This window comes from Amia ocellicauda, chromosome 13, assembly GCF_036373705.1.
Source record: "Amia ocellicauda isolate fAmiCal2 chromosome 13, fAmiCal2.hap1, whole genome shotgun sequence".
NCBI lineage: Eukaryota > Metazoa > Chordata > Actinopteri > Amiiformes > Amiidae > Amia > Amia ocellicauda.
In genome coordinates this window covers 22,302,232-22,326,021 of record NC_089862.1, presented here as the reverse complement: position 1 = coordinate 22,326,021, position 23,790 = coordinate 22,302,232, and the positions used below count along the sequence as shown (strand labels likewise).

The following is a 23,790-nucleotide window of genomic DNA, read 5'->3' as shown; positions in this document are numbered from 1 at the left end:
CAATGCAAAGTGCAATAATACAGTGCAATTCAAGGCATGATACATTTTACAAATTTCAATTTACACAAGTGTATATGAGATATACAGTAAACAATATATGAGGTCTTACACCCTTATAACAACCTTTTGTTAAGTGGTACAAAACATTGTTTAATTTAAACTGTCCAATGCTTTCTATTTAGTAATGTTCATTTTTAATATAACGAATGATAGAATGGTCTATTTATTTAGCTAAAGCTCATGAAACAATTCATAAACTCCAATACTGCTTTTGTAATGTGGTGGAAGAAAGATTTGGAGTTGGGAGTTCTAGTCAGAATGTATTACGTGCACGGGAGGAACAGCACAACATAGAACTCAAAGGATTTTAGGCTTGTATGACACTGTTCCCCAAAAGTTTTGAGACAGAACAAAGCTTTTATACCCCCTCTGGGACATACGCCCAAGGGGCCTTAACATTTTACAAACAGTGTCTGAATGGTAATTTCTAATAACTAGCAGTGATTTCATTGGCATTCTAAACTAAGCTTTCCCATCTTATCAATATTATGATTATTACCCATGAATATCAATCATTAACCTCTACATTGCCAATTGCATTAGAAGGTACTTTGCAGATAATACGTTGCAAGAAAGGAATGTGAGCTGCTGATAACCAAGTGAGGAGTAACAGCACACCAAGGACAAGGCAGAATAGGATTTCTATATTTTAGCAGCTTTGCATCTACAATAAAAAAAAATACAAGAGTATGTGTAATTATATATAAACTAGATTACCTTAACACAGAGACAACAAGTATAATATTTATAACACCAAGCACTGCTCCTAGCAAAGCAGGCGAAGTGTACATGTTGAACTGCAGGTCAATTAAATCCCACGAGACACCGGCCTCTCCAATGAAAGACAAACCTGCCTGTAAAGCTGAGATAGAGATGAAAAAATGTAAATGGGTCTTCTCATTCAATAGTATACTGAAAAGAGATCTGAATGAAACATTTTTCAATGAACATTCTCTTGAATTGCAGTCTACACTTTGTCATTCATTTCCCTCTTTTGCTGCCAATGCTAAACCAGCTACGTACGGGGGGGGGGGGTGGTACGATCCACTTCCCCTTTTAATTCCCCTGCCCTTTTCTGAAGTGCCCCATTTGTCCCGATCGCCCCTCCCCAGATCTGTGCCGTGATCCTGAACTGGGCAGTTGGACGGCAGTTTGTCAGCACCCTCCCCCCCCCCCCCCCACCCCTGGACCAAAGTGCCCCTCTGTTTGTTTCAGCCACTGCCCCCCGGCAAGGCTGTGCACATCACTGTCCCCAACCTTGCAAACACAGAAACACACAAGTGTACAATCAAACTACCTGGGCCCAATATAAATCCTAAGGCTTGACAGGCACTCATGTTAGCCATTGCACTGGTTCTCTCCTTTAGTGAGGTGGCACCAGCAACATAAGATCTCACAACAGCTACATTTCCTTCATATGTCAAAAGAGAACAGAGGTTATACAGCAAGTTAAGGAGAAAACAGAAGACAGATGCTTTACAACCTTAAGGAGTTTCACTCACTGTAACAATTGCCATTGCTGCTTTATACATATATCATATACAATAAATTGAACTTTGTAGATATATCACATACATTTCTTTGATTAAAACAATTGCCATTTAAGCAAAACAAATCCTAACTCTTGGATTCAATCAAAATTAATTTAGAAATGATAAGCTTTTAGTTAATCACATGGTATATTTCCCCATTTTACCTTGTGCAACTTACAGTTTAAATCTTGCTCAATGTCAATATAATACTGTATGCATTCCCTTAAAACATGGATGCCCATTGTGGTTGACTCATTGATTATATTTTAAATATTCCTGTTACTAACTTCCTTTGATATAGGCCCTAATATGTCACCTGCTCCAAACCCCACGAAGGTCCTGGCCACAAGCATGTAGTACTTGTTGTGTGATGAGGGCAGATGCACGTATGCATAGAGAACGTTGGCTGCCACATTGATTATGATGGAGCACACAAGAGGTTCACTTCTGGGTCTGTGATTGGACCACAGCCCAAAGAGAGGCGAGGCCACCATCTGCCCCAAGCTGTACGCTGCAACAACCCAGCCCAGAAAACTTGCATTAGCACTTGCATCAATCTGTTGCACACACAGAGGGAAAAGAAAGAAACTAAAGTTAGAGTGAAACATCAACAACCACAAAAAAAACATCAAAGCTTCATCTTCCCCACCTAATGCATCATTAGCATCGGTCTCTCATACAATGGGAGGATTTAGGTAAAAATAAAGACCCTTTCTTTTGCTACTACAATTGCTTTCAGTGAAGAGAAACTCTCTTTGTTGATTCCCAGTCAGTGTGTATACTGTGTGTGTGTAAGCCATGCTTTTGAACTACAATGCAACTAATGTGAGCCACCGCTGCTTCACCCTGATTGGTTCAGGGAATATAAAGTTTGGTCTCTGTGGTCTACAGTGTGTGACTGCAGGAAGTCACCTCAGAATGGAAGCAGGTGCTTGTTTAAAAGTGAAAGATAAAAACACATTTTGTTAAGGATCTTACAATAAGCAAGAAGCTTCTCCTGTAGCTCTATGGGCTAAGTTAAAGAAGCTTTTATTTCAGATCTACTCATTACAGAGAATTCCTGCTTCATATAAAAATAATTATTATGTATATGGTGCATAAATAAGATTCATATAAAGAAACGAATTTGGAAATCAGCACTGAACAGCACAATACACTGCACTAACCTTTTGAAGATATGGCCATATTGATGTTATTACAATGGAAAAACCTGGAAACAAATAATAAAATTGCAACTGGTGAATCACATGCAGATAATCTGAATTATATTGCAGTAATCTTGATGACTATATTCACTGTAGATAGGTTAAGAAGAACTGTAAAATACTATTCAATTATTTGTGCTCCAGTTAAATAATATATTTGTTAATGTCATATAGTTAATATCTTAGTAATACAAAGAAATGTACACATGAAACTTGGAAAAATTAGTTTTCTAACATAAATCATATTCTCTCCTCATTAAGTTTTTATTCAATTTACAAATGTATTAAAACTCCAAACAGGTGAGAAGCTTCATATTAGGAGGTGCTATAGGGAAAATAATAAATTGCATCTATTTCAAATAGCTCAAATGGCTCACCAACACTGCTGAGAAACATTGTGAGATACATGACCCAGATAGACCGCCATCTGCTTTTATAGTCTAGAGGGGATTCTGAAAAAACAGCATCACTAAAAAAAAAAAAAAACAATATAACAAATGTTTAACTGAAATAACACAAGATTTGTTCAAACACCTGATCTGTCTTACTGTGTTTCCTTCTTCCATTCCCAGTCTTTTAAAACAAATAATATATAAACCAAGATAACATAAAACAAACAGGTTTCCCTTTAAAACATCCTTAAATAAACATTGAAGCATTGGAATCCCTTTTTTTATATAAAATGCACACACAGATTCATATTACAAATATATAGTGTATTATTATAATTACTGTTATCAAGTCAGACTGTACATGCACCAATTGCACCATGTCTTTTCTGGGCCTGCTTACTAAAACATGTTAGCTGTGAAGTCGTGATTTCTCAAAAAATAAGTAATGATTACTTATTTGTATGTTTCCCTCTTTTCAGTAAATAAGTAAAGAATACTTTTTTTCAGTTTTTCAGCAAAATAAGTAATGGTTAGTTCTTATTTCTATTTATTTCTGATTTGCAGTTTTCTGAAAATAAGTAGGCCTAATGCTTACTTATTTTTATGTTTTTCTCTGTTTTTGAAGAAATGAGTAATGGTTAGGTATTATTTCTCTTTTCCAATTTTAGGACATTTCTCATTCCTCTTTTATGTTGATAAAACTGTTACACACAGCACATCTCATGACTTATTATTTACACATCAATAGCATTATTACTTATTTTTGATATATGGAAAAAAGCTATTGACAACACTTCTCATGAATTATACTTTATACATATTGAAAAAAGAATAGACAACACTTGGCATTGTTTATATAGAGGATGGGATGAATTATCTGCTAATGGCTTTCTTGGACTAAATGAAGGTGGGGACGTCAAAGAGGCGCTTCTTTACGGACTGACAGAGACACTGTCACAGTTTTCAATATTGATGGTTATGTATTCTTTACTTAACATGTTATTTATTAACATATAAAAACAGATACAGAAGTGTAATTAAATTGGGAAACAAAAATAAATAATAAGTAACCATTAAATTATTTAAAAACTGTGACATAATGGAATAAATGATCAGTAACTAGAAAATATAAATAATAAATAAATATCTATTATTTATTTATTGAAAAATCAGAAATAAGGAATAGGGAATCAACTTCACAGGAGGTAAACAACCTCTCACAGGAGCAAAAAGTGCTCCCACGTTTTTATTAACTTTGCTTTCTCAATTACTGTACTATTCGAGATGTAGTAAGAGACTGTGGGAAGAAAAACACCTCACTTTATCATTTCTAGGCACAAACCAATGTGCTAAAAAAATCAGACTGCAAAACAGTGCCACTAAGAAATGCAGAATTGGTTGCATTGCAGTACACTGCCATCACTGTCCTATCTTCAGAGCAAATCACCACTCTTTATGTATTCGTGCAAATGTCAGTGTCCCAATACAACTCAAGGAAGGCAAGAGAAGAATCAGGAACTGAAAAATACATCTAATTTTCGTTTTTGATTTCTCGGTGTTTCTATTTTATCTAGGTTGAATAACCTCATCGATTAATACTGTTTATGGGTTTACTGATACTGCTTAACGAGGAACCCTTCTCCAAATGTTTTCCTAAATCCTATATGAGTACTTGATGAAATAATAAGTCTCACTGTCCACAACTGTCACTGCCCTATCCTCAGCATGCCTTAACTCAGGTGTGTCAATTCAAACTATATGTAATATAGTAACACTAAGAATCATTATAGTATCTTTAATACTATTACAGTGCAAATTCAACTAATGCATGATTTACCCACCTGTGAACTTCTGTTAACAAAGGAGTGCTCTCGTCAGCATCCTGATTTTGCGACATTGTAATAACTGTGAGAGCTGTCAGACTGCGCAAGAAGCCTCCCCAGCTGCGTCACTTTGTCATTGTGCGCCGATTCACTGCGCCACTGCCGTCGCCCTTTGCACTCAATCGGGCGCCGACCCTTCTGTAGATGATTAATTTAAGGAAGGGGGTGGCGCTAGTGTATCCATAACTATCAAGACTTTATTTCGGTCCATCTGAAGTTCAAAGGGAGGCAGCGCACTCCTCATTGCATTACATGAACCTCGAGAACGCAGCCTAGGTTCCAAAAGCACCCGATCCCTTTCTTGTGCCGCACATTTGCGCATCTCTGCGCAGATGTGCACCGCTTCACCAATGGGATCGGTGGAGTGAGGCAGCTCTGCGGAAATCTGCGCAACAGCAAAGCGACCACAGATCTTGTTGCTGACGTACTTCCTGGTTTTTATCTGTGCGCCTGATTGGTTCATCGGTTTTTGCAGCCGGGGTCACACGAAATCGATTAACATGTCTGAGTTCGCTCGCTGAAATCATGCACCTTGAATGCGATAAGATTAGATTCATTTATGTGTATTAATACTGTTTTCTAAGATGCAAAGGTCCGTGTTAGCATGGAGAAGAGTCTGTCCGTTTAGGGAAACCATCAGGTTAAAGGATATTAACGCAGTTTGACAGAAGCCCACGGTCTGCAACTCCTCTATTCACCGAGTGAGTATCTGTCATTGACTGACATTCACAATGCACTTCGTTTCAGTTTTGCTCATTTTATTTCTTGTTAATACATATTAGTTGTATGCGTTGGAAGTTGGCTGTTGACCTCCTTGGAAAACGTACAGTATTGAAATCGGGAAGCAAGTTTATGGTAGGATGTAGTTTGCTCAACGGGATCACATTTGTGTGGCTTTGTATGTAACTGTGTAGTCTCGACTAAACAAAACACGTGGAGTAGGTTTTGAATATGTAATAGTTTAAAGTGGCTCCCGATTTGTGTATTATGTATAGCCTTCATCTGAAAAAATAAAAAGTATGCAGCAAAGCGATAGCATCCCTATGGCGAGTGTATATTGTGACACCAAATATGTTTTAATAAGGTTCATCCTTATGTTTTAATACACTCACACACATGTATAATTATTTGATCAGTTGCTCAACATATACCTTTTTGTGTTTTGCGCAGTTACTGTATGTATATTATTTTTCACACGGCTTACAGTGAGGGAAAAAAGTATTTGATCCCCTGCTGATTTTGTACGTTTGCCCACTGACAAATAAATGATCAGTCTATAATTTTTATGGTAGGTGTATTTTAACAGTGAGAGACAGAATAACAACAAAAAAATCCAGAAAAACGCATTTCAAAAAAGTTTTAAATTGATTTGCATGTGAATGAGGGAAATAAGTATTTGATCCCCTATCAATCAGCAAGATTTCTGGCTCCCAGGTGACTTTTATACAGGTAACGAGCTGAGATTAGGAGCTCTCTCTTAAAGGTACTCTCCTAATCTCAGCTCGTTACCTGTATAAAAGACACCTGTCCACAGAAGCAATCAATCAATCAGATTCCAAACTCTCCACCATGGCCAAGACCAAAGAGCTGTCCAAGGATGTCAGGGACAAGATTGTAGACCTACACAAGGCTGGAATGGGCTACAAGACCATCGCCAAGCAGCTTGGTGAGAAGGTGACAACAGTTGGTGCGATTATTCGCAAATGGAAGAAACACAAAATAACTGTCAGTCTCCCTCGGTCTGGGGCTCCATGCAAGATCTCACCTCGTGGAGTTTCAATGATCAGGAGAACGGTGCGGAATCAGCCCAGAACTACACGGGAGGATCTTGTTAATGATCTCAAGGCAGCTGGGACCATAGTCACCAAGAAAACAATTGGTAACACTACGCCGTGAAGGACTGAAATCCTGCAGCGCCCGCAAGGTCCCCCTGCTCAAGAAAGCACATGTACAGGCCCGTCTGAAGTTTGCCAATGAACATCTGAATGATTCAGAGGAGAACTGGGTGAAAGTGTTGGTCAGATGAGACCAAAATTGAGCTCTTTGGCATCAACTCCACTCGCCGTGTTTGGAGGAGGAGGAATGACCCCAAGAACACCATCCCCACCGTCAAACATGGAGGTGGAAACATTATGCTTTGGGGGTGTTTTTCTGCTAAGGGGACAGGACAACTGCACCACATCAAAGGGACGATGGACGGGGCCATGTACCGTCAAATCTTGGGTGAGAACCTCCTTCCCTCAGCCAGGGCATTGAAAATGGGTCGTGGATGGGTATTCCAGCATGACAATGACCCAAAACACACAGCCAAGGCAACAAAGGAGTGGCTCAAGAAGAAGCACATTAAGGTCCTGGAGTGGCCTAGCCAGTCTCCAGACCTTAATCCCATAGAAAATCTGCAAAGAGGAGTGGGACAAAATCCCTCCTGAGATGTGTGCAAACCTGGTGGCCAACTACAAGAAACGTCTGACCTCTGTGATTGCCAACAAGGGTTTTGCCACCAAGTACTAAGTCGAAGGGGTCAAATACTTATTTCCCTCATTAACATGCAAATCAATGTATAACTTTTTTGAAATGCGTTTTTCTGGATTTTTTTGTTGTTATTCTGTCTCTCACTGTTAAAATACACCTACCATTCAAATTATAGACTGATCATTTCTTTGTCAGTGGGCAAATGTACAAAATCAGCAGGGGATCAAATACTTTTTTCCCTCACTGTACATTGCATATTGTAGGGAAGGTGGGGGAATACTGGTAAAACATTATCCTTGTATTTATTTATTGAGATATAAGTGTCCAATCATTACATCCTCTAATCCATGATGTCTATGCATTATTCCCTGTTAATGTGTGAAATGTCAGGTCACTTCAATAGTGATTAAGCAAAGGAAATAGAGGGGAAAAAAAGCAAAACCACATTTCACTAATATAAGTCACTCTCTTAATATGGCTAATCTTATATATAGTATTAATATTGAATTTCCTCTTCTGTTTTGAGTTACATTTGTGGTGCAGTAAGCTGGAATGGTTTACTGTTGAGTTTTTAGTCTTCAACACTGTAAGATCTGCCTACTTGAGTCTATAGGGAGTTCTTAGTTGTTGTGCACACTGTTCTCATTGTTTTCTTTTTCATGGATCCCTGCTTACTCCTAATTAGTAAAATCTGTAAAATTACTTACTTGGTGGTGGAGTTGAGTTTGTCTTTCTCTGGTATTTCTGTGATTTCTTTTTTCATTTCCATGAAAGCTTCTTTAAAGTTTCTCAAATGGTGTTGTTGCTCTAATCATCATCCTCCTCCTCACAGGAATTTCCTGATTATAACCACACCACTGTTGACTGCATCCTTCCTTTTGTATGTCCCCATGTCTGTTCAAAAACAATAACATATTTTGTTTTATGAGGGCATTAACTCTTCTAAAGCAATGCATGAAAGCTTAAAGTTTCTGCAGAATTTTGCAGATGTTGCTCCTGAAATTCTGATCATCAGTGAGCAAGATTACTACATTACCCTGTGCAAGACTCCATGAATAAGAGCATTTGTACTTTGTAGTGCAGAACCGACTTCAGATTGTATCTGAATTAATGGTTACAAGAGTTTAAAAAAAAACACTTTTTGATCTTTCAATACATATTTCTATGTAATTTTTAAGTTTATGCCAAATAAATGTGTATGGAAATATACACTCACGTAAAGGATTATTAGGAACACCTGTTCAATTTCTCATTAATGCAATTATCTAACCAACCAATCACATGGCAGTTGCTTCAATGCATTTAGGGGTGTGGTCCTGGTCAAGACAATCTCCTGAACTCCAAACTGAATGTCTGAATGGGAAAGAAAGGTGATTTAAGCAATTTTGAGCGTGGCATGGTTGTTGGTGCCAGACGGGCCGGTCTGAGTATTTCACAATCTGCTCAGTTACTGGGATTTTCACGCACAACCATTTCTAGGGTTTACAAAGAATGGTGTGAAAAGGGAAAAACATCCAGTATGTGGCAGTCCTGTGGGCGAAAATGCCTTGTTGATGCTAGAGGTCAGAGGAGAATGGGCCGACCGATTCAAGCTGATAGAAGAGCAACTTTGACTGAAATAACCACTCGTTACAACCGAGGTATGCAGCAAAGCATTTGTGAAGCCACAACACGTACAACCTTGAGGCGGATGGGCTACAACAGCAGAAGACCCCACCGGGTACCACTCATCTCCACTACAAATAGGAAAAAGAGGCTACAATTTGCACAAGCTCACCAAAATTGGACAGTTGAAGACTGGAAAAATGTTGCCTGGTCTGATGAGTCTCGATTTCTGTTGAGACATTCAGATGGTAGAGTCAGAATTTGGTGTAAACAGAATGAGAACATGGATCCATCATGCCTTGTTACCACTGTGCAGGCTGGTGGTGGTGGTGTAATGGTGTGGGGGATGTTTTCTTGGCACACTTTAGGCCCCTTAGTGCCAATTGGGCATCGTTTAAATGCCACGGCCTACCTGAGCATCGTTTCTGACCATGTCCATCCCTTTATGACCACCATGTACCCATCCTCTGATGGCTACTTCCAGCAGGATAATGCACCATGTCACAAAGGTCGAATCATTTCAAATTGGTTTCTTGAACATGACAATGAGTTCCCTGTACTAAACTGGCCCCCACAGTCACTAGATCTCAACCCAATAGAGCATCTTTGGGATGTGGTGGAACGGGAGCTTCGTGCCCTGGATGTGCATCCCACAAATCTCCATCAACTGCAAGATGCTATCCTATCAATATGGGCCAACATTTCTAAAGAATGCTTTCAGCACCTTGTTGAATCAATGCCACGTAGAATTAAGGCAGTTCTGAAGGTGAAAGGGGGTCAAACACAGTATTAGTATGGTGTTCCTAATAATCCTTTAGGTGAGTGTATATTAAGCATTTTCACAAAGAAAAAATATTGAGTGTGTATGTGTGTGTGTATATTAATCATAGTTCTCCACTGAATGGGTGACTTGGAAGTGTCCCTCACATCATCATTTAGTCTGTTAGTATAATTCAGCAATTGGTCATATTGCTTTTGCTGTATTTAAAACACAAATACGTTAAACAATTAACAATTGAGTAATGTATTGCTTCACTTCAGTTCTGTTTAAAGATGTTCTTGTTGTGTTAAAGTGTTCTCTACAATGGGCCATCTGACACACTGCTGTATAAAAGGTATTGACTTATTCAGCGGCAAAACAATCCATCAAGCAGTTTGGAACAATATTGTAACCTTATTTGGGATTGTGTAGTCTTGGTGAGATGTTTTCAAATTGCTGCGTGATATCAGTATGATATCTGTAAACTCATGAAGGTTGTACAATCTGTAGTAGAACAATATGTGTCATGTGCTTTAACTACCATGAGAATGGCTTGGATGACAATCTGAAAAAATAAAAAGTTGTTTCTCATTTGATTCAGATGCCTTGTATTTGCTAATGGGTGTGAGCCGGCTGGATGTTCTCTACAGAAGGCTTCTCCTAACCAAGCTGTTCATACAAGGTTGGGGAAAGCCGGATGATTTAAGAAGGTACTGTATAGTGGAACTAAACTTTATCTGTCAAAATAACTGATTGCTCTATAACTTAAAATATAGGTTTTAGAAAAAGGGGGATATTAAAAAATAAACTGTCTAGTTGTTCCAGCTATATTTAATCATTATGTAATACTGCAAAAATCTATGGTCCAAAATACATGCATAGTGCAACACTGTTTCAAAACAGGTTTTAAAGTCCAGTCTCATGAGACTCAAACAAAGTTGCCTTTATATTATATTATGTTGTCTCCCAGTCCATGTGGAAGTGTGATATTTTGCAGGTGTTTTGGCCCATAAGATTATTATGTAATAATTACATACAGTCTGAACCCCAAAGCAGGATAATGCATTTTATTTTTTATTTGTACAGACAAGTTACAATGGTAGCAGCAAATGAGCTGGCAACAATTTTCCCCACAGATTCCTCATGTCTCGACTCATAATAAGCTCACATTAGTTACTGTCTCGGCAAGGCCAACTGGTCTGTGTGCTCAAAATCTTCATACCCAAGGGTTTAGAAGGGAAAACTGGCAGCGGCACAGTGTCCTTGCCAGCACAAACCCCACAATCATTAAATTTTACACTACACTAGTATGTTCACTAGTATGCTTTTTTGCAAATTATATTCAGTTCCACAGTGTCAATCTTTCTTTCTTTTCTTTTTTATATATATAGAATATTCGAATTCCGGAAAATCATTGGGAATAGAGAGAAGTGTAAGAATTTGGTTCCAAAAGATTATCCAGTCTTCATAGACAAGGTAAGGCATTTCTCATATTTTTATTTGAACTGAAACATTTTATTTGCTTTAATTGTAAATAAACTATTCTAGTCTTAAGAGAAAAATAAGATAAATAATGACTTACTCCTTTGCTTATCTTCTGGTGTATGTAATTGTGTATTTATATCTGCTACTTTGTTTTCACATTACAGTATGTGTCATAGGAAAAACATTATCATTATGAATAATATATTGCATGCCTTCAGAGGGATCCCAAAGTGTAAATACTCAGTACTAATGTCCCCCGTGGAGGGGGTGGGTTTTAAACGACTTGTTATTAATTTTGGCTTAATCACAACAAAAACATGTTAAAATATGCTTGTAGACTGGTGTGTGGTTTAACCTATTTGATGCACACATTTTCTTTCTCTATAGGTAGAGGAAGAAAAGGAATGTAAAATCCTTAATGGACATTTCATATCCCCTCTGGAGCACTTTGTTCCAGGCATCTTACCAGCAGAGTCTGTGAAAGCCAGGTAAGGAGAAATATGACCTTGTTTAACTCCGGCAATTAATCATAAACACCATAAAAAGCCTATAATTCAGACGTGCGTGAATTAAAACCTCCTACAGACGAATTAAGTTCCATAGAAACCCCTGTTGCGTTTTGTTGGTCATTTAGCAGAAATTAGATCTTGACTGCGTGACATGCTCAACTTTAATTCTAGTGATCTTCTAATAATAGTGATCTTCCTGGGGGGATGTGACTCTTGTGCACATCTACCTAAACGGTCTGAGATTCTGTTGCCTTGGAACCAACCTGTTACATGTTGCCATCATTATTTGTCCCGAAGTTTGACAAAACATTCCTCACAGGTTAAGAGTAACTGTATGTTCATATCAGTAAAAGACAGGCATTGTATTGAGTCTAGCAGAATAAATATGTCTTAGAAGACTGAGCATTTGTAACAGCTGAAAGGTACATTTCCTGGCTTCAGGCCTAATTGAACATATTTACTAGTGCAGTCTCAGTATTTTCATATGTTACACACCATACTGCATCCACAAAAAGGGCATCAGTACTTTTTATATGTTTGTTGCCTTGTTTTACATCTGAATGCGTGTTACATATTAAGAAGCAGACAACATTTTTTTTTCATACTTCAACACGCAATATCATTCACAGGTCAGAGTGTAGTGAGTACTATAATTCACCCTGTCATTGTGTCTCAGGACAGAGGGATGGGTCATTTAAGACTTTTTTTGTTTTGTTACAGTTAAATAAAGATTACATGGAAATTTCAACATGCAGTTATCAGTAGTGTCACAATATTCTATTGAATGTAACCATAAGATGTTTCAATGAAATACAAAAAATATATGTTTTTGTGTTTGTTTCTTGTTTGGTCTAAGGTTCCAGTTAATATTGCCCAAAGAGTGGAAGAACAAACACAAGCCAGTATGCATTCACCTTGCGGGCACAGGAGACCATGTAAGTGTGCCCAACATGAACTTGATAAGAAACCCACTACTTTCAATGACTTCAACTTACACACTGCACTTACATGCAAAAATGTAACAATGGAAATGAAACATTCATCAAACTTAGTGTTTTGTAACTTACCGTGTCTTCTCTTAATTGAAAGGGCCCAGTATTCCAGTTACGTATTCCACTGCACATCTCTACAGTTTTTACTCTCTAAAGTGTTTAAAGTTCTTAATTACTTCCTTCCTGTTCTTATGTTCTTATGTTCTTCTTTTTTTATTTTTTTTATTTACGGAAACCAAATCATCAGCTGATAACACAGTATCCACTCCCATAATTGGTTGTGTGCCTCTTGAGATTCAGATTGAAGTAACTAAATGAATGCAGTCCTGCAGAGACAGAAGCAAGAGGGAGGGGTTGTTCTAGGGCTGTACAAGGAAGCCAGAAGTTACAGGCTTAGTCACAAATAATATGAGTGATATTTGTGAATTAATGCTCCTTCACCTCCATTCTCAGTTAATGAAAGCAACTGTACATGGCTGCATAAAAGTATCCAATCTAAGACAGGCAGCACTATTTGGAGGGTATAATAAAAAATTAATCCTAAATTAAAGTGAAATTAAACACGTGAACTAAGTGTCAAGAAGAGCGCTACCCCAGCTCTTAGTTGGCCGCAGAACAAATCTTTTTATGAAAGTGAGCATTCAATGCATTCATCTGTCTACTGTATTTGAAATCATAACCTTACATTAATTTGAAATGGGAAAGAAAAAAAGCCTTTTATGTTTTAAGTATCTAAACATAAAACGGTAATACTATCTTGGTGAGGGTTTAGATATGTAGTTCAGTCTTTTCTGCATTTTTCCTTTCAGTTCTTTTGGAGAAGACGCACACTCATGGCCCGACCGATGATAAAGGAGACCTGCATGGCATCACTGTTGCTAGAAAACCCTTATTATATCCTTTATCCCTGGAATTGTTTTTTTAGAATTTGCTTACAAATAACATCATATATCAAGAATACTCATACATTGTGTATGCATTATCTCTGATATACATTAAGATCATTAAATTGATTAATGTTAAACTTTTAAAGTCTAAAAGTTAAATGTTATGCTTTTATCTCCCTGTAAAACTCAGGGAAGTTCTTTCAAATTATGTCTTTATTGTCATTACCTTAATTTAAAATACATGGATACAGAAAACCAAAAGACCAACTGTGAGTAATCCATTCCATTCCCCCTGGCTAAAATGATTCTGTTTCCATCCATGTATTTCCATAGCGGCAATTGACCACTCCAATATATAAATAGACCCACATAGTGCAATGGTTGTCATGGTGCTCACAGCTGTTTTATTTAATGCGGAACATGTTTGTTCCATGCTAGTTTTTTTCTTGAGATTTCCCCGAGTTTAATAATTTTGCATGCTGGATTGTGTTTTGAGCAATGTCAGCACTGTCACAGTACTGCAATAAACATCACTTCTGCTCTGAATGGTCTGTACAGGAGGCAGGCTGGTATGAAAATGTAATTGAGACAGGAATATTTGCATTTGTCTGGTGTCTGGTGTCTGGAGTCTGGTGTCTCAGTAGTAAAGTTGTTCAAAGTATAGGCAGAAGCAAAACAAAAATATGAAAACAAACCTGAAGACTTTGAATTTAATAATGTACTCTTTAGGGGGCTTAAGACATGTTATACCTTTTAATAATACTATTAGAAGAGAGTCATGAAGCAGTCAACATGAGAGCCAGCTGTGTGTGTGTGTGTGTGTGTGTGTGTGTGTGTGAGTGTACAGTGGAGGTCAATGGGAAGTCAGGGCAGTACTGAGGTAGTCCTTGTCTTTGTGGCCAGGCGCTCCAGTCTGAAGAATGTGTCCGACCTGTTTGTGATGGGGGGGGCTCTGGTGCTGGAGTCTGCTGCTCTGCTGCAATGGCTCGAGAGGGAGGGCTACTGGCCTCTGGGAATGACCGGCATCTCCATGGGCGGACATGTGCGTGACACGGACACAGGCTCTGCTGAAGGCTGTCATGCCCACATGCCATAACAAATATCTATCAAATTATTGTTCTTGTTTTGGCAGAAATTACACTTCGCTATGTGAAAGTATAATGATTATGAATGATGTTAATGCCTCATTTGGAAGTTAAATAATATAATTGTGAAGGGCCTTGGGATATACTGCATATATACTGCACCATATACTGCACCATATACTGCATATGCAATATATAATTATTCTTAATAGAACCTTTTAAAATATTTAAAGGGCATTGTAATTAATTGTATTGTTTGGTCATGTTGTAGATGGCATCTTTAGCCGTAACAAACTGGCCGAAGCCAATCCCACTGGTTCCATGTCTGTCCTGGTCCACGGCTTCAACTGTTTTTACAACGGTAAGATCATATTGAATTTTACTAGAAATTAGTTGTTTTCTATGTATGCTTATACAACTCATTTGTGCTTTTTTTTGTAGCTAACATTGCTCCTGAGAAGTGAGTCCATATTATTGACAGGGATCAGTAAAATATTATTGATTACTTACATATTCTGTGATTAAAAAGGCAGAATTACATTGCAACCTAAGCAAACAAAATTCAAAATTTCTGTAGCTTTCACGTGTATTTTGGTTTCCCAGATATTTCTACCCATTGGAATACCACCTTGAACTACTCGTATTGGATAAGAGTTAATTTAATCTGTCTCACCTTTCTGAAGACACTGCTTTGCCTGTAGCTTAATTATGTTAAAAGATTATTAATATACAGTACTGTGCAAACGTTTTAGCCAGGTGTGAAAAAATAATGTAAAGTAAGAATGCTTTCAAAAATAGACATGTTAATAGATTATATTTATCAATTAACTAAATGCAAAGTGAATGAACAGAAGACAAATCTACATCAAATCCATATTTGGTCTGACCACCCTTTGCCTTCAAAACAGCATCAATTCTTCTAGGTACACTTGCACACAGTCAGGGATTTTGTAGGCATATAGTCATATACCTGCCTAAAACTTGTGCACAGTACTGTATATATTTCTATCATTTTCTTTTCCAGGGAGTTTTAAGCAAAGCAGTTAATTGGAGGGAACTTGAAAAACAGTATGCAACGCATACTGTTTATGAAGAAGAAATCATTAGAATGCTGGAATATTGTGGAGTAAGTATTTCACAGATGGTTTGGGTTGTGTTCGTACTGGTAAGAAATACAATAAGATTACTTTATTATACAAAAAAACACTATAACACTAGGAAGAACTAAACTGATTAAAGTGGGGATTTGTATTCTTTAATTTATTTATTTTCTTGCAATATCTAGTTGTATCTAGACTGTATACATCACAGGCAAGGCTCTTTCAATTATGTTTCAACAACACATTGTAATGGACAGTTCTTCTGAGACATTCAGGTGAGATTTTGGGTTGTCTTATGAGGTTATGTTTTGATTCACCATGCTTATGTTGAAAATATATCTATTGTACTTAAATTGCATGTTTTAATAACTTAATTTATATTTTCCTAATATTCTGTCTATGTAAACTTACTGAATGCATTAACCAAGCTTTGATAATATGGGCCTTGTTACTTTACAGTGTGTTTGGAGAGGAGCAATAGTGCTAATCAAACACAGGGCTACGCTTCAAATTAAAATCAGCATTACACTACTCTACTGGATTAATGCTGATCACACTTGTATGTTAATCAGACTTTGATTATGTGGGAGATGCAGTAAAACCTGTGGATGGCAATAGTTGATGGTTGCTCTGGACCTGCTTTTGTGCTTGCATTCAGACAGATTCCTTTAAGATGGGCCAGGACTTTGTCAAGAATGCCCCCATCAGCCTGGACAATCTCCAGCACCTTGACATCTCCAAGGACATCCTGGACTTCCAGGGGACTGACACCGAACGACTTCTGGGGACCGAGCGGTTCCACTCACTGGAGGCACACAACACAGATATCAGGGCCTCGGGACGGAGGCTCGGGATGGATGGGGGGCAGAGAGTGGGCTTCCTGGACCAGACCCTGTCAGCCGTGAGCAGCAGCAGTCCACACATGGACATGCTCAGCGCCAAGACCATCACCAAGGAGGACCGGAGGCGGCAGTCCCTGCAGCACGAGTCCCTCTGTTTTATGAAGGGCGTTATGGATGAATGCACACATATTGCCAACTTTTCTGGTAAGAGCTGTGTGAACAATCCCTTAACGCAGTCACTGCATGGTGCTAAGAGACCAGCTTTGCCAGCATTATAGGGAAACCATTTTCAAAAATAATATGGATTAATTTTCATATTTTTGTTTCACTATAACTAAATTCAGTATAAAAATTCAAATACATTAGCAACGGGTGTGTAGATATTACTTTTAAATATCTAATATCTAATGGTTAGGATCACTATGAGTTTTATTTCACTCGGTGTGTTAAATCCCTGTTGTCCTTTTACTTTAAGCATTAATAACTTAGCCTTTGGAGCACAACAAAGATTGTGTTTAATAGAATATGATTTCTATGGTTATCGAAACTAAAACTTGAATTCATGGTGGGGGATCTTGTACATAAGGTGCATCCGGAAAGTATTCACAGCGCTTCACTTTTTCCACATTTTGTTATGTTACAGCCTTATTCCAAAATTGATTAAATTAATTATTTTCCTCAAAATTTTCGGATCTCTCCAGAGATGTTCAATCGGGTTCAAGTCTGGGCTCTGGCTGGGCCACTCAAGGACATTCACAGAGTTGTCCTGTAGCCACTCCTTTGTTATCTTGGCTGTGTGCTTAGGGTCGTTGTCCTGTTGGAAGATGAACCTTCGCCCCAGTTTGAGGTCCAGAGCGCTCTGGAGCAGGTTTTCTCTGTACATTGTTGCATTCATCTTTCCCTCGATCCTGACTAGTCTCCCAGTTCCTGCTGCTGAAAAACATCCCCACAGCATGATGCTGCCACCACCATGCTTCACTGTAGGGATGGTATTGGCCAGGTGATGAGCGGTGCCTGGTTTCCTCCAGACATGACGCTTGCCATTCAGGCCAAAGAGTTCAATCTTTGTTTCATCAGACCAGGTATTTTGTTTCTCATGGTCTGAGAGTCCTTCAGGTGCCTTTTGGCAAACTCCAGGCGGGCTGTCATGTGCCTTTTACTGAGGAGTGGCTTCCGTCTGGCCACCCTACCATACAGGCCTGATTGGTGGAGTGCTGCAGAGATGGTTGTTCTTCTGGAAGGTTCTCCTCTCTCCACAGAGACATGCTAGAGCTCTGTCAGAGTGACCATCGGGTTCTTGGTCACCTCCCTGACTAAGGCCCTTCTCCCCCGATCGCTCAGTTTGGCCGGTCGGCCAGCTCTAGGAAGAGTCCTGGTGGTTCCAAACTTCTTCCAGTTACGGAAGATGGAGGCCACTGTGCTCATTGGGACCTTCAATGCTGCAGAAATTTTTCTGTGCCTTGTTACAATCCTGTCTTGGAGGTCTACAGACAATTCCTTGGACTTCATGGCTTGGTTTGTGCTCTGACATGCACTGTTAACTGTGGGACCTTATATAGACAGGTGTGTGCCTTTCCAAATCATGTCCAATCAACTGAATTTACCACAGATGGACTCCAATCAAGTTGTAATTTTGAGTGTCATGGTAATGGCTGTTAATACTTTTTTTTTTTTTTTAATTGCAAAGATTTCAAACAAACTTCTTTCACATTGTCATTATGGGGTATTGTTTGTAGAATTTTGAGGAAAATAATGAATTGAATCTATTTTGGAATAAGGCTGTATATACTTTCCGGATGCACTGTACACAGATCAATGTTATACATACTCTGTTTCCTGTACTCTTCCCTTATGGCCTCCTTATAGGATCTCTGTCCTGTTCTTCCAAGAACCTCTTTTATATTCAGAAAAATAATGAAGTACTGCCACTGCCAGTGTCGTAGGAGAATAGTCTTCAGAATGGTACTTAATTACAACACTAGTCTCAAGAACATTTCAATAACGAGATGAAATGGAAAGCAAGACTGATTTTGTATTTAGTATTTTTTGTGGACAACAAAAATGTGGCCCACAAACTACAGGTAGTGTAGATCCTCAATTAAAAAAAAAATAGATGTTGTTGTCTGCTTGAACACTAGAATAAAACTGACCACTGTGAGTGAAGTGAAATCCCTAACCACTCCTCCCAATCATCTTGATCCTCCTGACCCATTTTAGTCAGCGCCAGATCCTCTAGTCCCTGTAAGAGTAGTAAAATACTGTTTATTTGGTGTAGTATTTTACATTTTACATGAATAAAAACAATTCAATTTTTTAATACTTATGATTAAAATCTTTAAAAATCAATTCTTAAAATCACTTAAACAAATTTAAAATCTTTGTGATTTTAATAAAAAACAAAACAATTAACTTCAAAATAAACGTGCCCAAAACAACAAAACAAACGTGATTAAAGCAAAAACTGCTCACCAACATAAAAGTCAAATACATTGAAAATAACTGAAAAGAGTTACTGTAAGAGTAGTAACTGAGCAGATGTGTGATGGCATGTCTGTGTTGCCACAGTCCCCGTGGACCCCAGCCTGATCATCGTGGTCCAGGCCAAGGAGGACGCCTACATACCCAGGGCGGGGGTGCGCAGCCTACAGGAGATCTGGCCCGGCTGTGAGGTGCGCTACCTGAACGGGGGCCACATCAGTGCCTACCTCTTCAAACAAGGACTGTTCAGGTGAGGACATTCACAGAGCCTGGAGCCCATGGTCTCTGTTCTCAGACTAACACCGTGCACAGAGTCACACAGGGCCTTTTCTCCATATCTCTCCTCGTTTCTTATAACACAGCATAGCAAAAAAAAAAAGTAAAGTTTCCACAAGTGTTCAGTGGTTTTGCACGTTTTTTAATAGTAAATGTATAGTTTCAAAAAGGGAGGATCTAGTGCAGGGTTTGGCAACCACAGCTTTTTAAGACTCAACATGTGGCTCCTGACAGCAATTTTTTTTTTTAGCTAGTAGTTTTTTTTGTTGTTGTCTTTTCATTTAGAAATGTAATCAGATGTCTAAAACTTGTTCAGGGATGGGTTTAACACAAGAGGCTCCGACATTTCAAATTAGTCTGCCTAGTACAAGCATCAAAACTGGTCAAATGGACCAATATATTAAATGTTCATTTAAAAATAAATTGCCATTTCAGGCATAAATCACCCGAAAACTAAATTCCAACATAGTTTACAAGAACAGTACATTGTGTGACTGAAACTACCAAGCAATAATAATTATATTAATACTACTTATACAGAATATAAGAAAACATTTGGACATAAATATTGTCCAGTAAAGTATTGCTACTCAAATAAATGTAATGTACATTTGTAATTTGTATTAATTATGTTCAAAGTATGTATCACATCTAGAACTATGGCTATTCTAGATCAAGCTGCTTATAATGTAATGTTTGCAGTTTTTAAAAATACATATCCATATCACCACTAATGTGCACAGGACATGAAGAGGGCAGGGGCTCGTCGGGGGAGGGGTGTTACATTTAAGCATAAAGCATCACTACAGGCACCTACATTAAAAGCTTAAACTCACCAGTATGAACTGATAATAGTTTTGTTCATGCTGCCCCTTAGATTGAGATCTATCTAGCTGCACTTTCAGTAAAAACAAATGATTAGAATGCTTAATTAAACTATTTCTTTTTCTGTTACAGGCAAGCAATTTATGATGCCTTCGACCGTTTCCTTAAGAAGTATTCGGTCTCTAGTTGAGAAGTTTTGAGCAGCTCTCACCACAAGCGCACTTAAACCACGGAAGGTTTTCTTGAAGGAAATGAACCGAGAACTGAAATGATCTGCAAGGCTCTTTGTACCATGTAACCGTCTGCTTTGAAATTGAAACATTGCCCATGACATCATCTGAAGATGTGGTGCTACAGACAATGTAGTTGGTTGTTGGTAGTGAAAACACACTATTTTGAAATCTAAACGGTAAAAGGGATATGAGGCCCCATTTGAAAGGTGTCTCAGAAGAAATACCTCTTTAACAAGTATAGCTTACATCATTTTATTATACATTATATTTCTAAATGCAGCAGATTCTCATAAAGATTATTCACCTTCTCAGTTGTTATTCATGCTATTTCCCCCCAGAAAAAAAAAGCCTAATGACCTTGTTGTAAGTACACTTAAAAAGGTACAATGAAATGAAAGGCATTTTTTAAGTTACTTCAGTAATTTATTGGAAAGAATGAATTGTGTTGAAAAATAGTTTATAAATCAAGTGTTCTTTGCCTGTTTGAACAACTAGGATAAGCTTTTTAAGTCTTTAATATTATATGCCACTAAAAGATGGCCATCATGTATTTTTTAAACAAAACTTTTCATTGTCAGCATTTGAAATCTGTTAGGTGAAACTCCTGAATGTTGCACTGATAGCCCTGGAAGATAATATGCATGTTTTCCTTTCTCTTTGAATATACACCTCATTGAACCAGCTACTGTAATGTAAAGGACTTTTTAAAAACTAGTTATATGTTTTCAGGAAAGGTGACTTGCTGAGGAATGCAATACATAAACATTAATTATGTTTACCACAAATATAATTTACTTCAGCCTGGACAGGTTTAATATCATGTAGTATGTTGCAATGTATGTAACTTAACAGTACTCTGAACCTGTTTATGTTAAAGAAGCACATTATCTCTGATCTGGTTTAACTAGACTTGTTTCTGTGCTTGTGACCAACACTGCTCAGCAGTAGAGTTTCTGTGTGTATATAACCAGGGTATACGAGGGTCTGCGGGCAGTTTTTTACATGTATTGGTTGGTAATGATAATCAAGGATGCCTGTGATAAAGCAGGTTGTACTTTCTATTATGAAGTACTTTTGAGTTCCTGCCTGCCTTTGTAGTTGCTTGCAATATACATTCATATTTGCTCTGAGTATTTAATTCTCACTTGATTTTTTTTCTACTTTAAATGGCTTTGTCTTTTAACCCGTATGTTATAAATTACACAGAAAGGTAACTCATTTGTTACTGATTTTATACATGTATATAAAGAAATGATTATAAATACTTAGATCACCGGCTTTAGAAAGAGCAATGATCTGTATTCAGTAAATGTACAATTTCATTCCGGGTGATGTTGAATTTCCAGGTCAATTTACTGAACTATAACAGTACTTTTTAAACACAAATCATACAATTGTTCTTTTTTTGTATTAGTTGTTCAATTGCTTTATTAATGTAATACCAGTGTGGGGAGGCACCTGCCATTGAATGTAATTCATTATTAATGTTGTGCCTTAGTTTTGTGCACTAAAACATGAATTACATTTATTTATTTTAATTGTACATATCTTTAAGTTTACAATAAACCATTAAATGATTTGTTTCTTTGATTTAGTTAATGTTAAGTTAATGGGTTCATTGTTAAGAATAGTTCATTCAAATTATAGGGAAATGTAGGCATTGAAATGTGATTTTAGAACTTTATTCATTTTAGGGACAGAATTACAGGGAGATACACATAGACTTTTGCATTTAAATATATAGGTAAAATGTTAAACTTGGTGGTCTGTCTTGAAATACACACACCTAATGCAGTAAGCTGGTATACAAAAACAGTAAAGATGTACAAAGGGTATTTAAATAAGATGCACTGGTACAGCAAGCATGCTGAAGAACAAAAATGAAGAAATCTGTTTGGCAAGTGAATCCAGTTTGATCAGCTTTTTAAATCTTGTAAAAACACAGACAATTCTAACAAGATATAATCTGGTTAAACTACACTTGAAATAGTAGCTAGACTTCTGGAAAATACATTCAAAACATGTTAGTTATGATGAAAGTTTTGCAGATCAGAAAAATATAATTTTCAATTGCCATTAAAGTACCTGCTAGATTACTTTTATGTAATTTTCTTAAATGTAGGCATGTAGTTTGATTTTAAAAGGCAGCATTAAAACAAATCTGGAGACTACTGTAACTCTAAAGCATTGAAATCTGAGATATTTTCTATTTATGTTGCAGATATTGTATTGAACCCATAAATGCAGTACTAAATAAAAGTGTAAAACGTAATGTTTTATTGTTCCCTGTTTGAGTTCTCCCATTTTTATGTAGTACTCAAAAAACATGCATTTGTTAGTGGTATATCATTTTAAATACAAATAACAAGGAGTCACTAATGGACATAGTAGGAAAACAGCAGTAAACTCGTCCTATATTCACATTGGCTCAACAACCCTACTTCTGAAAATGGACACACCTACCTGGAGTGATTGAGGGAAAAATTGAATGGAGAAAGGGTCAAACATCACAGAGATTGAGAAGAAGCTATAATACAAATCTTAAAACCATGGTTGTCAGAAAAATTGAATCATGTTGTGCAGATGATAAATATTTATTTTACCCCATTGATTTTCTTATGTATTTTATAAGCGGAATTGTTCTAATTTGTCAAATGTCTCTTCATTGAAAAGGTGGTCTTAAATTCGAGAGCATTTTATTATATATTCAGGCCAATAACTACTCCATTACAAAGGAATTAAAGTGGAAAGTTGCAAATATAAACCAGCTTTAATCCTGGAACACACAAAATAAAAGTGTGTCAAATAGAATACGGGTTATTATACTTTTTATATAATATACTTTCCCATATATATATATATATACACTCACCTAAAGGATTATTAGGAACACCTGTTCAATTTCTCATTAATGCAATTATCTAACCAACCAATCACATGGCAGTTGCTTCAATGCATTTAGGGGTGTGGTCCTGGTTAAGACAATCTCCTGAACTCCAAACTGAATGTCTGAATGGGAAAGAAAGGTGATTTAAGCAATTTTGAGCGTGGCATGGTTGTTGGTGCCAGACGGGCCGGTCTGAGTATTTCACAATCTGCTCAGTTACTGGGATTTTCACGCACAACCATTTCTAGGGTTTACAAAGAATGGTGTGAAAAGGGAAAAACA

General features: G+C 37.5%; 2 protein-coding genes across 5 annotated transcripts in view; one reads left to right on the top strand and one right to left on the bottom strand.

Annotated features, from left to right (window-relative positions):
• Positions 1 to 23,790, bottom strand: part of mfsd8 (major facilitator superfamily domain containing 8) — a 32,116-nt gene that overhangs the window by 5,720 nt on the left and 2,606 nt on the right. Inside the window, exons 2-8 of one of the 3 annotated variants that reach the window (XM_066720169.1) lie at positions 12,971 to 13,221; positions 8,252 to 8,438; positions 3,175 to 3,266; positions 2,759 to 2,802; positions 1,909 to 2,149; positions 1,358 to 1,471; positions 778 to 922 (exon numbers count right to left, since the gene is read on the bottom strand). In XM_066720169.1, the coding sequence (XP_066576266.1) occupies positions 778 to 922; positions 1,358 to 1,471; positions 1,909 to 2,149; positions 2,759 to 2,802; positions 3,175 to 3,266; positions 8,252 to 8,313 (698 nt within the window). In that variant the 5' untranslated portion in view covers positions 8,314 to 8,438; positions 12,971 to 13,221. Of the gene's footprint in view, positions 1 to 777; positions 923 to 1,357; positions 1,472 to 1,908; positions 2,150 to 2,758; positions 2,803 to 3,174; positions 3,267 to 5,030; positions 5,340 to 8,251; positions 8,439 to 12,970; positions 13,222 to 23,790 lie in introns of those variants that run through there. The other 2 variants (XM_066720167.1, XM_066720170.1) reach the window with 2 other exon arrangements.
• On the top strand, positions 5,558 to 22,893 carry abhd18 (abhydrolase domain containing 18). Of its 2 annotated transcripts, none has more exons than XM_066720171.1 (13): positions 5,558 to 5,773; positions 10,511 to 10,619; positions 11,301 to 11,385; positions 11,782 to 11,882; positions 12,760 to 12,838; positions 13,705 to 13,791; positions 14,026 to 14,051; positions 14,686 to 14,824; positions 15,139 to 15,228; positions 15,892 to 15,993; positions 16,626 to 17,013; positions 19,375 to 19,537; positions 20,521 to 22,893. In XM_066720171.1, the coding sequence occupies exons 2-13, from the start codon at positions 10,528 to 10,530 to the stop codon at positions 20,576 to 20,578; spliced, it is 1,410 nt and encodes a 469-aa protein (XP_066576268.1). In that variant the 5' UTR covers positions 5,558 to 5,773; positions 10,511 to 10,527; the 3' UTR covers positions 20,579 to 22,893. The 2 variants fall into 2 exon arrangements, with proteins under 2 accessions (XP_066576268.1, XP_066576269.1); XM_066720172.1 differs by lacking the exon at positions 5,558 to 5,773 and adding an exon at positions 5,805 to 5,927.